Below are 14,019 nucleotides of genomic sequence, written 5' to 3'. Positions count from 1 at the left end.
TGCTTCCGCAGTCCTCGTTCCTTCCGCGCTCTAGAGGGAGCCCGCGGACCCAGCGCCCGTAGCGGCTACATTTCGGTGAGGCAGCCGCCTAGGAGGACTCGGTTCCAACACCTGCTGGGCCGCGATCCTGCCTGGGGACAATACCGCTTAGTGAGCCCTCCCCAGGCCAAAGCCAGGCAACCCTCGGTCTCTGCGGCGCGCCGGGGAGGAGCCGGGCTCGGGACCCAGCTAGTCTACGAAGGACTGGCGGCCAGGCCTCCGACGCTCGGGGGGGGGGGGCGGGGGGAGGCCAGAACCGTGACCCACCTGCCAGCCAGCCAGCCTGGGCCCCAGGCTGCAGCCGTCCCCTCCCGCCCGGCTCCAACTAAAACCCGGAGCGGAGACCGGTCCCTGGCTCCCTAGAGGCGGCGCGGCGCGGCGGACTGGGCATGCGCAATGCGCAGGGCCGGCTCCCAGCGCCAAAAGGAAGCGTTCGGCGAGATCGCAGCGGCTGCGCCGGGGTATGCGGAACGGGCTCGCGTGGCTGCTGCACCCCGCGCTGCCCAGCACCTTGCGCTCCATCCTCGGCGCCCGCCTGCCGCCCGCGAAGCGACTGTGTGGGTAAGCGTCCCGAGCGTCCAGGCCCACGCGGTCCGCGGGTCACCGTGGCTGTGCTGTGCTGCTGCAAAGTGGTGATTCAGCACTTAGCGCCGCTGCCGCCGCCGTCGCCGCCGCCGCCGCCCCTCACGTTGCCAGTCCGGCCCGCCGGGTGCTTGGACATCGGCGCCGAGGCCGCCCCGGGGGACCCGGGAGGATCGGGCCTGGCGGGGAGGGCGGACGGGAACGGTGCTCCCCGGATCGCTGGGCGAACGCCACAAGTGCAAGCTGGCGCGGGGCCCCTAGAGGCAGCCCGGCCGCTTCGGGGACCCCGCACTCGGGCTGTCCGCCGTGAGCGGCGGCAGGCCACCTGAGGCGGGCCCCGGTGCCGTGACGTGAGGGGATCCGGTGAGTCGTGGGAGAGCGCTTCTCACGGCGCGGCGCTGTCCCCGCGGGGAGCGAGTTTGCTGGACTAGCTAAGGCAGTGAGCGTTTGGAAGTGTAAAAGTTTGCCTGCCTCATCGGGAGTGAGCAGACGGGGGGGGGGGGGGGGACGGGGGGGGGGGACGGGGACGACTTGGGATCCCGCACAGCATCTGCCTTGTTTCTCACCTAAAACAACAGAGGCTCAGAGAGATTTTAGTGACTTCTATTACAGTTGCAGAGATTATGGCAAAACCACGCTTAGGATGCACGTTTTTTTTGCAGTTAACTGGAGTGCTCCCTCTATTTTGCCCGGTGTATACAACAACATTTCAGCCTCGTAATAAAGGTGTAAAGGTGGTATTTGCTGTGCATCAGGAGAGGTAGGCAGCATATCTTGCTCCACTTTGATCATTATTTGAAAGCCCCCCTGATTTTACTAATATCTAGGACCTGCTGAATGCTGCGCACTGTGTTGGGCTTTGTCCATATGTGATCTGCCTTCCAAGCGTCTCTGATTTGGCTGGATCCATTTGACAAGCTTGACAATGGGCAGGATGGGCTGTGAGGGGCAGAGGTGGGTTCCGCGGCGATCTAGACCGATCTTTGAAGGAACTGCAGAGGTCATGGAATCTGGGCATGTGTGGATGGAATCCAGGCCAGGTGTGTGCTGGGGGTAGTTTCAAGCTTTAGCGAATTTTCCTGGCGGAATTAAGAAAGGCACACATACTGTATAATGCTACTCTGTGTCTTGAATTGTAGTTGGGATCCTCCTCTCCCCCCCTCCCGGAATCTTTGAATAATAATGCATATTAGATAGGGTCTCATTAAGACTTTTGAGTTGGAGGCAGGCCTGGTGTTGTACAGACTTTGTAATCTCAGTTACTTAGGAGGCTGAGGCAAGAGGATTGCAACTCAAGGCCGGTAGAGGGAGTTAGTTCTAGGTCAGCCTAGGCAACCTAGGGAGATGCTCTTTAAAAAATCAAAAATAAAACAGGGCTAGGGATATAGCTTGCTTCTCTTACTGTGGGTGAAGCCCTAGGTTCAATCCCCAGCACCCCTCAACCCAAAGGTGACAGGGGTGAGGGGAGGAGGGTGGGTGAGCTAATGCAACTAAGAGGTTAGGAGATGGGATGGGTGTAAAAGGAAAGCTCTGTGCAGGACGCAAGGGAGTAGAGACCAGAGGCAGAGAAACCTGCCTGCGGGGCTTAGTCTTCACTGCTTGGGCTATGAGAGATAGCAGGGTTATTAGGAGGGACTAGTGCCAATGAGGAATTTATTGAATTTGTTTTCTCTCCCTTTATTTCCTACTACATCATAAAATCCATTACAGTATGGAAAAAAAAATTCCTGGAGTAGAGAGAAGCAGGTGTGTTTAGCGTAGATAGGGTACCTTCTCAGCTTCCCAGGTTGTGGGAAGTACGTGGACACGCACTGCTATGCATGGCTTCTAGAATTTAAAAAAATAATTGAGGTTAAATTATCATTATATAGTTCAGACTGGTTTTGAACTTGGGATCCTCTTGTCTGTACCTCCTGAGTGCCGGGTTATAGACAACTTCCAGGTTTGTTTGTTTGGTTGGTTTTAAGACAGGACCTTATGTGGTCCAAGGCTTCCTAGAACTCCCGACCCAGCCTAGGATGATGTAGACTCCTGACCCTCCTCCCTCCATCTCCAGGTACTGCCATACCCCCTTTATGCATACTAGGGAGTGAAGGAAGCAGGGCTGGGGTACGGTTTACCAAATGAGCTACCTACCTCCCAGCCTAGGTGGTTTGTATCCTCTACCTCTTTCTACAATTAAGTAGCTAATTATTATGTTGTTGTTGTTTTGAGACAGGACCTCACTATGTAGACCAGGCTCACCTTGAAAGCACAGAGCTCCTCCCAAGAGCTGGAGACGGTAGATGCTGCAGAGGACTTGTTGCTCTTGTAGAGGATCCCAGTTCAGATACTTAGCACTCACAAAGTGGTTCACAACTGTCCCTAACTCCAGTTCCAGAGGATCTGCTGCCCTCTTTTGGCCTCCGAAAGCACATACTCAGGCAAAGCACACATGCAATAAAATGAATAAAGCAAGTAAGAATTAAAACAAATAAATAAAATATGCAGCATCATGATGCACAGTTTTTTTTTTACATTTTAATTTGATTTATTAGGTCCTAATTATTTTTGAACATTTTATTTCTTAAAATTTAAGGTTTATTTTTCTTTTATGTGTTTGAATGTTTTGCCTGCATGTGTGCCTACGGAGGCCAGCAGAGGGCGCCAGATCCCATGGCACTGGAGTTATGGCTGGTTGTAAGTTGCCTTGTGGTATTGGGAATCAGACTCAGGTCCTCTGTAAGAGCAGCAAGCACTCTTAATAACAGCTGAGCCATCTTGTGTGTGTGCGCGCGTGTGAGAGTCTGCGTGCGTGTGTCTGTGTGTGTATGTGTCTGTGTGGACTTTTGCACATAACTATAGTGCTTGTGGAAGACAGAAGACAGAAGAGGGGGTCAGGTGGTTGGTGAGCTGCCAGACATTGAGTGCTGCTAACTGACCTCAAATCCTTTGGAAGAGCAGCAAGTGCTCTTAACTAATGAGCCATCTTGCCATCCCTAAATTTATGTATTCTCAGGACAAGGACTAGGCTATGTTTTTCCTGCCTCTGCTTCCCTAGTGGGAGATTAATGATACGCAAGCACCACCATGCGCAGCCTTTGTGCGCTTTACTGACAGTTAGATTTTTCTCCTTCGGCTGTTATCTTTCATTGATGAATCAGAGCTTCAGGATAAGGCTTTCCACCTGGGCGTGGAGGCAGAGGCAGGCTGATTTCTGAGGGCAAGGCCAGCCTGGTCTACAAACTGAGTCCTGGACAGCTGGGGCTTGTTACACAGAGAAACTCTATGGGGGGCCGGGGAAGAGGGGGCAGAGAAGGATCTAAGAGAAGAAAATTCAGAAGGCTCAAAACTGAACGAAGGAGGTCAGCTATCCAGAGAAGCTATACATAAAAATGATGATACACACCTTTAATCCCAGTACTTGGGGATGCAGAGGCAGGGTGATCTCTTTGTTCTGTAGCCAGCCTGGTCTACAAACCTTACACAGAGAAACCCTGTCTTGAAAAACAAACCAAACCAAACCAAAGAAAAAAAAAAAAAAAAGAGTGACTGAAGCTACGGAAAACTTGGGCCTAATCAAAGGGATCAGAGCATATTTTAGGAAGGGAACAACCGATGTCTGAGGCTACCAACTATTCCCATCTTTGTTCTAGTTCATTAAAAAAAAAATGTTATTGTATGTGGGTGAGTATTTCACCTGCATGTATAACGTGCATGCCTGATACTTCAGATCAGAAGAGGTGTCAGATCCCCTGGAACTGGAGTTACAGATGAGTGTGTGCTACTGATGGAACGTGGGTCCTCTGAAAGAGCAGCCAGTGCTCTTAACCACCAAGCCATCTTTGCAGTGCCACGTTCAGATCTTTTTTTTGTTTTGTTTTGTTTTGTTTTTTGAGACAGCCTTGGCTGTCCTGGACTCACTTTGTAGACCAGGCTGGCCTCGAACTCACAGTGATCAGCCTGCCTATGCCTCCCAAGTGCTGGGATTAAAGGTGTGCGCCGCCGCCACCGCCCAGTGCACATTCAGATATTATTTATTTATTTATTAATTATGTATACAGCGCTCTGCCTGCATGTACACCTGCAGGCCAGAAGAGGGCATCATATCACATTATAGATGGTTGTGAGCCACCATGTGGTTGCTGGGAATTGAACTCAGGACCTCTGGAAGAGCAGCCAGCGCTCTTGACCTCTGAGCCATCTCTCCAGCCCTGCACATTCAGATCTTAAGGAACTTAGTTTTACTGTACACAGTAGGACGAATGCTCTGACAGAGTTAGTCACCTGGAAGACCAGTTGAGAGCCTGTTACAACCCGTTCTGTTTATAACACCGATGCTAGTATTCACACGTTTGTTTCCTAGGCTTGACAAAGTGATGAGTAAGGTTATTCGTTTAAAAAGTAGTCCAGTGAAATGGCTCATTGGTAAAGGCGTTAGTTGGCAAGCCTGAGAACACGAGTGTGATCTCCAGAACCCACATGGTAGGAGAGGACCGACTCCTGCGGGATGTCCTCCGACCGCCACACAGGTGCCATGGGACACAGGCACGTAAACTTCTTAAAAGCATTAAACAAATAAAAATGAAGAGATAAGAAGTAGTTCTAAGCCGGGCATGGTGGCGCATGCCTTTAATCCCAGCACTTGGGAGGCAGAGGCAGGTGGATCATTGTGAGTTTCAAGGCCAGCCTTGTCTACAAAGTGAGTCCAGGACAGCCAAGGCTACACAGAGAAACCTTGTCTCGAAAAACCAAAAAAGAAAAAAAGAAGAAGTAGTAGTTCTCTACAGCTGTAGTGGATATTGGGGAACCTAGAGTAATTCCCTGTCCCTCGGCAACCACTTGGGACAGGGCAGCAGTCAGCCTTGCTGTTGGCTCTACTTTGTGTAGGAAAGGCTTGTGCTCCACTCTTGGACTCACTGTTAAGCTATTCGGACCTTCCAGGCCTGGGGGTGTAGCTCAGTCAGTGGTAAAGTGCTTGCCTGTAATGCACAGAGTCTTGAGAAATGATTCAGGCTTTAAAACCACTTTTGACCAAATGCCTTTTTAATAGTTTAAAAGGACAGGGTACGTTCTCACGTGTGTTCAAACTTGAGTGTGTTCAGCATCACACTTGAGTGTGTTCAGCATCAGCTTACAAAATAAAAAATTATGTCTTCTGCCTCTGTTTAAAAGATCAGGGTACATAGCTCCTGTGGTGGTGCATGTGTTTAATCCTAGCACTGGGAAGGCAGAGGCAGGTGGATCTCTGTGAGCTCAAAGCCAACCTGGTCTACAAAGTGAGTCCAGGACAGCTAAGGCTACACAGAGAAACCCTGTCTCAAAAAACAAAACAAACGCCAGGTGTGGTGGCGCACGCCTTTAATCCCAGCACTCAGGAGGCAGAGGCAGGTGGATTGCTGTGTTTTCGAGGCCAGCCTGGTCTACAAAGCGAGTCCTGGATAGCCAAGGCTAACACAGAGAGATCCTGTCTCCAAAAACCAAAACCAAACCAAAACAAAAAACAAACAAAAATTAGGGTACACAGCAATCTCACCAGTGTGTGAGGCAGGAATGGAGAGTCCATTGTATGAGTTCCATAAAAATTGATTCCCTTTCTGTTTTACTGCTTGTATTTTAGGTTTCCTATATACACACCAGAGAATCAGTTTATCTCCCAGGCAGGCTGCCAAGGTGAAAGCACCGTTTTTATAGTGGTAGGGTCTCCCAGACGGCTGGACCCTGGGACCTTGACTAGGGCCTTCAGTTGCCTGGTTGTCAGTCAGCCCTTACTGCTTTCTGTTTGCTTGGCCGTTATTTGTACTTACCAATTGAGCGTCTGTATTGTTTTGATTGCCCACTGTGCCCAGCACTGTGAGGATTGCAGAGATCACTGGTCATAAATCCTGTCCCCGAGGAGCTTTCAGTCATAAATAATGGATAATTATATTCCTTTGCCTCTGATATTTTATTAAACATCTCCACTTTTGTGCTTTGTTGCTTCTTTTAATTTATTTAGAAAAGAATTTAAGTTTTTCCCCTCTTAAATCACATCTGTTTCTTTTCTTTCAAAGTAGAACTCTTAAAAAACATTTTTTTTTAAGCTGGTCGTGGTGGCGCACACCTTTAATCCCAGCACTCGGGAGGCAGAGGTAGGCGGGTTGCTGTGAGTTCGAGGCCAGCCTGGTCTGCAAAGTGAGTCTAAGACAGCCAAGGATACATAGAGAAACCCTGTCTTGGAAAACGAAAAACAAAACAAAACAACAAAAAAATTTTTTTTGAGACATTGTCTAATTCTATACCTCAATCTGGCCTAGAGCCAGTGTGTATAGTAAGCGCCATGGCATACATGAACTTTTATAATCACAAATGCATTGAGATTTCAGGCAACTGGTCACAGCAAATGGCAGAAACCTTTACATAGGCTTTAATGTTACCCTACCGCACCCTAGCTTTTGGGTTAATGGAAGCTAGTGGTCTGTTGATGCATTCCAAGGGTTTTACTGATAGCCAGAGGGTGTTAACGAATGGCTGTGAGGATTGCAGACAGGCCGAGGTCAATTTGGCTTTCTGTCTTTAAGGGTCCAAGTCCCATAACCACTTATTCTGATAAACCAGTCACTGCGCAGCCTTCGGTGTATATGTGTGTTTCAGGGAACTCGAGTCACAGTCCACTCCTCTGAACTGATCCTTACTGTCGGGTTAATTCCATTACCGCGCCACTCTCCCTGTGCCATGGTGTTGTTTAGGTACCACCAATGGCTCTGTACCGATTGAAAATCCTTTTTCTCCCCCTGCTATGTGGCACAGGGGCTGGCATTGAGATCGAGACCCCCCTGCCTCAGGCTGTGGAGTGTTAGAATTATGGGCATGTATCACCGTGAACAACTCAAGTCCAACTCCACGCCCCTTTTTCTTTTGAGTTAGTGTCTTGCCTTGTAGCACAGGTCGACTTCAAATGGGCAGTTGTCCTTCCTTCTCCAAGGACTATAGTTGTGAAACACATGGCCAGTGCAAGTTCAGACATTTTTGTGGGTTTTTTTTTTGTTTTTTTTTTTTGCTTGAGACGGGGTCTCAGGTATTGAAAGCTATCCTCAAACTCTGCGAGGTTACAGATTTACACCACACAAGCACGGATCACTGTGCTTGGCTTATGTGGGGCAGGGGAGCAAACCCAGGACTTCACACGTTAGGCAAGCATGTCACTAAGTGAGCTACATCTCTGTTCTCCGTTTACACTTAACCAGTTGGTTGTGTATTGTACGTAACCTGTTCATTCCCAGTCTGGAATATCCTTTCCTCTTTCCTTTATGGGACTCAGCCCTGCCTTGTAAAAATCGTTTATTGTAGGATGTGTATGGGAGGGAGGCACGTGTGTCAGGGTGCTCACGTGGAGGTCAGAGGACTTCATGGAGCCACGTGTATCTATTTCAGCTAACGGAAATGAACAGTTCATGGCTACATGGATTCTGTACGGAACATTGCTGGTGCAGACCTGTCCACCATTACAGAGATCCTATGAGCCTGCTGCTAGTTAGACCAGTTGTCTGAATTTTAGATTTAGATAATAAACTTCCCACTCAACATTATCTTTGTTGTGTGTGTGTGTGTGTGTGTATTTCCTTGTGTGTGTACGTATATGTATTTCCCTGACTGTCTTTCATCTTCCCATTGGGATTTGAACTCAGGTCCTCATGTTTGCACAGCAAGCATTTTACCCACTGAGCTATTGCCCTGACCCTGATGATGTTGTTGTTTTTGCCTGCATGTATGTCTATACACCATGTATATGTGTACATGCCTGGGGTGACAGATCTCTTGGGACTGGAGGTACACATAGTTGTAAGTGGTCATGTGGGTCCTGGGAATTGAACCTAGGTCCTATGAAAGAGTAGCTAGTGCTCTTAACTACCAAGCCACCTCTCTAGTCCCTCAATATGTATTTTACACTTAACATGTCCAAAAACTATCTCGGTAACTTTTGCCAGTGTTTGCAGTTGAGCCCAGTGGCGCCCTGTACCACCAGCCCTATCTTCTCCTACACTCCCCCATCTCTACCTTCTGCCTTACATTCCCAACCCTAATCTCCTCTCAACAAAACCTGTTCTTTCAGTGTTGTGCTTTTTTTTTTTTTAAAGATTCATTTATTTATTATTTATACAATGTTCTGCCTGCATGTACACCTACACACCAGAAAGGGCACCAGATCTCATTATAGATGGATGTGGTCGCTGGGAATTGAACTCAGGACCTTTGGAAGAGCAGGCAATGCTCCTAACTTCTGAGCCATCTCTCCAGCCCTCAGTGCTGTGCTTTAACGTGCGCTTCTGCCATAGTATGTGGAGGTCAGAGAATAGCCGGGGTGCTAGTCCTTGCCTCTTGCTGTGTTTGAGGCAGGGCCTCTTCTCGTTTGTCGGTTGCCACTGTGTTTCCCAGGCTAGCCCATGAGCTTCCTGGGGTTCCCCTGACTGTCTTCCGTCTCCCCATTAGAATTTGAACTCAGTTCCTCATGTCTGTACAGGAAACACTTTAGCCACTGAACTATTGCCCCAGCCCTAATTTTTTTTTTTTTTTTTTGTGTGTGTGTTTTTGAGACAGGATTTCTCTGTTGTAGCCTTGGCTGTTCTGGGTTCACTTTATGGACCAGGCTGGCGTCAAACTCGTAGCGATCTACCTCCCTCTGCCTCCCTGAGTGCTGGCATTAAAGGCATGCGCCAACGCCTTTAATAAATACGTTTTTGTTGTTTGTTTTCTTGGAATACTGGAAATTGAATCTAGGACCTTGAACTTGCTAGGCATGTTCTCTTCCACTGATCTGTCCCTTGTCTTTACAGCTCTTCTAAGATAATAATTTATTCATCCTTGACCTCTTTATTAAATCCTTTATCCACTCAGCATGTGCATCCTAATTCTGACCTCTTCTTTCTGTTCCCCTCGTCTGCACTATTCTGTGTCACTCAGATTAACAGGATAGCCTCTTAGCTGGTCTCATCGTGCGTGACCGTGGCTCTCTACACAAGTCTTGCCACCGACTGTAGCATCATCTTTTGAAATCTAAGTTACTTCATCTCTTCATTACAAAATCTCTCAGTTGATCTGCCGTTGACCGAGACTTAAAGACATAGTCTCTGCATTGTCCAAGAAGACCCTATGGAATCTGGCCTGTCCCCACCTCTCTGATCTTGTTCACAAAATAATCTCTTTTCATTGTAGTCAAGTCCTTCCTTGGCTCAGTTTTTGCCTAGCTCATTCCGTGTTTACCCTCTGCTGATAGCACCCTGCTACCTGTGAGCTCAGGAAGGACTGAGAACATGGGATTTGAACAAATTTAAAAATTCAGATGAGCGGGGTATAGTTCGTAGGCTTACAGGGAGATGACATGGGGTTAGCTAAGACTAACCTAAGCAGGAAAACGCATAGTGTCCTTAGAGACAGTAAAACTTTTTATCCCGTAGGAAGTAAAAAGCCTCACGTACTTTTCAGTGATGACATGACATGTGGAAGCTATGTTTCTGGATGATAAATTGCATTGGTTTTTAGAAACACAATTTGAAAGTCAAGTAGACATCAGAGTGGTGCAAATAGAGGCTAGGGACATATCTTAGCTGGTGGAGGGCTTGCCTGTCATCATGAAGCCATCAGTTTGATTCCTGGTACTGGGCGGGGTGGGGTCAGGGACGGATGAATATGAGTAGAACTAGGTGCAGTGGCACACATCTGCAGTGGCATACATCTGCAGTGGCACACATCTGCAGTGGCACACATCTGCAGTGGCACACATCTGCAGTGGCACACATCTGCAGTGGCATACACTGGTGGATGAGGCATGAGGAAAACTTGAGTCCAGGAATTCTAGGCTGGTGTGGGCTGCATAGACACACACACACACACACACACACACACACACAGAGAGAGAGAGAGAGAGAGAGAGAGAGAGAGAGAGAGAGAGAGAGAGGTGAACGACAAGGATTAGGAGACTCATTAAATGATATGTGTGAGAAGATCCAGCAGCCTATAATGACTGGTCGGGCATGGAGAGGTGGAGCCCAACGTCTTAGAATTAATAATGCCTTTAAGATGAGTGCTGTGTGAGCCTAGATAAAGAGGAACAGTCAGACTAGGGAAGACACAGAGATTGAGCCACAGACTGTGGGAAGAAGGCCAGCCAGGTGAGATGTTGGTCCTGTCTGGCAGGTAGCTGGTTTTCTCAAGGCATGCCAAGCAAGAGAACAGGTTGGTCAGGTACAGCAGTGGGGCACAGTGGCACAGTCTCGTAGGCATCTGGCTTTTGCCTTCAGGAAGGTGGGCAACACGGGCCTTCTCAGGGTAGTGGACAGAAGTAAACAGTCCTTAATCACCTAGCGAGAGAGATAAGATGGAGGTCCAGTTCATACATTGGTCGCAGGGGAAGGGTTCAATTAAAAGGTCAAAGTTAGGTTGGTGAGTTCTGGCTGCTGCTGAAGTTTCTTGAATTCTTTCTGCTTAAGGGTCAGAAATGGAAGTAGAAGACCCTAGAATAAGACTGACCTCTGAGCTGGGTGTGGTGTGCATGTCCTCAATCCCAGTGCTCTGGGAGTCAGAGGCAGGCAGAGGCAGGCAGATCGCTGTGAGTTTGAGGCCAGCCTGGTCTACAAAGCAAGTCCAGGAGAGAGGAAAAAACTGTTAAAACAACAACAACAACAACAACAAAGACTGACCTGATGTAGGTGAAACAGGGCCAGCTGTAAGATCCTGCCTATTCTTGGTAATGTCCACCATGTACCCATTTCCATATGGTGTTCAGTGGCCACAGGAATTTGTGTGAGAGAGTAGTGCTGATAATCTTCTTTTTCCTTATGAGGGGGTTGATGCTCAAAGGGGTTAAATTGTTCAACCATACACAGTGAGTGGCTCAGCCAACTATGCATTCAGCTGGGATCCTTTGGGAACCTTAGAGATTAGCTGTTTTACATCACTTCCCTGAAGGTAGCTTGGCATTTCTAGTAGAGATGGGAAGTCAGATCAGGGATGTAGTTTTGGAAAGGATATGCAAGGTGGTATACAAAGTGCTGAGTCAGAAACAGTTGATAGTCAAACCAAGACTTGCTAGAACCATTTGAGGTATGACTGGGCTTCTGTGGTGATGTCTAAGCTGACTTCTTAGATTGGGTGTAGAGTTGAGAGTATGGACATGCATGGTTCTACAGAAAGTATTTATGTAGAGGGACATGACCTCAGGGAATGCTGGTGTTTAGAGATACAGAGGAAACAAGGTCAGAAAACTTGGGAGCTCGGAGGACAGCAGATGATATCAGAAGTCGAATGGTTGGATGTGCTCAGTCAAAACGGTTTCGAGGAGAAATGAGATAGTGAGAAAAGATAAAAAAAACCTATTTGTGACCTATATGAGACTGTGTCCCAAAACAAACTAGAGAGAGGTAGAGGAAGGAGGGCGGGATGGGAGAGCGAAGCCTTTCTCTTTCTGAGTTCTTCTGCTTTTCTCCATACTGTTGTGTATTCCAGCTGCCAGGGTGCTGGTGTCTTTAAGGGATGCTACCAGTGTCCACGAGTGAGCTGTGGGCTCGATGTGCTCGCCTTATAGGATACCTGGTCTTAGGATATATCTGTCTGGGCCAGGAGCTCAGAAGGAGCAAGGGTGTCCTCTGCTCCATCCCTGGTACCTCGCCTAGTGTGTGGGGTCCACCACTAAGGGTCTGTAGTGTGTCGTCGGGGTCCTGGGCTGCTCCATGTTGGGTTGTTTCAACTCTGGGAGCCCTGAATGAGAAGAGTTTTGTTTTATTTCTTTTTACTGAGTCAGAGTCTTCCTATGTAGTTCTGTACGCCAGGTCAGCTTTCAAACCTGAAAGTCCTCCTTAGCCTTCCCAGTACTGGGTTTATAGGTGAAAGGCCCCACACTTGGCGCGTTCACCAGGCTCTTGGTCATTGGAAGAGTTGAGGCGTAGTTACCCTGTTGATGTTAGCCCCTCAGTCACACAGTTGCCTCATTGGCCAGCTGCTCTTCTGCTACCTCTCGATTTTATCTGGGTCTAGAACCACATCCTGACTTGTTTGTGGCGAAGGTCCAGGATGCTGGAAAGTTGCTGAGTCTGTGGGATACCAAGAGATTTTTGTCTCTGAAGGCACTGAGCACACGGTCGGGGGGATTTGTGGTTTTGATCTCGGCTCCTGTGCAGATGCACGTAGTTCTTTTGGGACTGGTAGAAGACACCATGATAATCCAAACAAGCAGATTCCATAGAGGAAGGAGGATGAGAGGCACCAGGTGACACTTAACAGGGCTGCATCATTTGTGTAGGCCTGTAAACTCTGGGCTCGGTGAGCAGTCAGTCCCTAGAACGTGATGCCCCAGGGCACACAAGGCTTGGGACGGAAACTGGACCTCCATTCATATGGTTGAGTAGGAGGAAGAACAAAACAAGAGGTGGACTGTAAAAAAAAAAAAAAAAAAAAAAAAAAAAAAAAGGCCAAGGCCTTTGAAAATGATCTTTATTTATTTATTTATTTTTGGCTTTTTTCGAGACAGGGTTCCTCTGTGTAGCCTTGGCCATCCTGGACTCACTTTGTAGACCAGGCTGGCCTCGAACTCACAGCGATCCGCCTGCCTCTGCCTCCCGAGTGCTGGGATTAAAGGCGTGCGCCACCACGCCCGGCTTGAAAATGATTTTTTTGAGCCAGGCATGGTGGCACATGCCTTGAATTCCAGCACTTGGAGAGGCAGAGGCAGTTGCGTCTCTGTGAATTCGAAGCCAGCCTGTTCTACAAAGTAAATCCAGGACAGCCAAGGCTACACAGAGAAAGCCTGTCTCCAAAACCCCAAACAAACAAATAAACAGAAAACAAAAAACCACTATTTTTTCACCATGGCAAAAGAAGAAGCCCAGAATCAAGTGCTATGTCATGGAGCTGTGCCCCAGCTGAGAAATAAGTTTTTCAGGTCTGTTTTTCAAAATGGTGACTGTACTTAATAACAATAATGTATGATATGTTTCAGTTGCTAAGAAAGTAAAATTCAAATGCTTTACCATAAAAATAAGAGCTAATGGACATGTTAATTCATTTAATAATTTCACAGTGTGTGCATATGTGGAAATGTTGCATTGTATCTATCCTATGTGTGTGTGTGTGTGTGTGTGTGTGTGTGTGTGTGTGTGTGTGTGTGTATACCATTATTTCTCGACTTGAAAATAGAGAAACAACAAAAAGCAAAAGAGAGGGAAAGAAAATTAACATTGAGCTGGGCAGTGGTTGTGCACACCTTTGATCCCAGCACTTGGGAGGCAGAGGCAGGCAGATCTCTGTGAGCTCCAGGCCAGCCTGGTCTACAAAGCGAGCCCAGGACAGCCAAGGCTACACAGAGAAACCCTGTCTCGAAAAACCAAAATTAAAAAAAAAAAATAAAGAAAGAAAAGAAAATTAACATTGGTATGCTACAGCTGCTCA

At 47.9% G+C, this 14,019-nt stretch overlaps 1 protein-coding gene across 3 annotated transcripts in view; it reads left to right on the top strand.

Annotated features, from left to right (window-relative positions):
- The first annotated feature begins 408 nt into the window (after positions 1-408).
- The window catches only part of Ide (insulin degrading enzyme), a 92,477-nt gene continuing 78,866 nt past the window's right edge, over positions 409-14,019 (top strand). The window contains exon 1 of one of the 3 annotated variants that reach the window (XM_051146383.1): positions 409-600. In XM_051146383.1, coding sequence (XP_051002340.1) covers positions 503-600 — 98 coding nt within the window. In that variant the 5' untranslated portion in view covers positions 409-502. Of the gene's footprint in view, positions 601-961; positions 985-14,019 lie in introns of those variants that run through there. The other 2 variants (XM_051146382.1, XM_051146385.1) reach the window with 2 other exon arrangements.

This window comes from Acomys russatus, chromosome 5 (assembly GCF_903995435.1).
Source record: "Acomys russatus chromosome 5, mAcoRus1.1, whole genome shotgun sequence".
In the NCBI taxonomy this organism is placed as follows: Eukaryota; Metazoa; Chordata; class Mammalia; order Rodentia; family Muridae; genus Acomys; species Acomys russatus.
The sequence above is the reverse complement of the archived record's forward strand: the minus strand, read 5'-3'. Positions and strand labels throughout refer to the sequence as shown.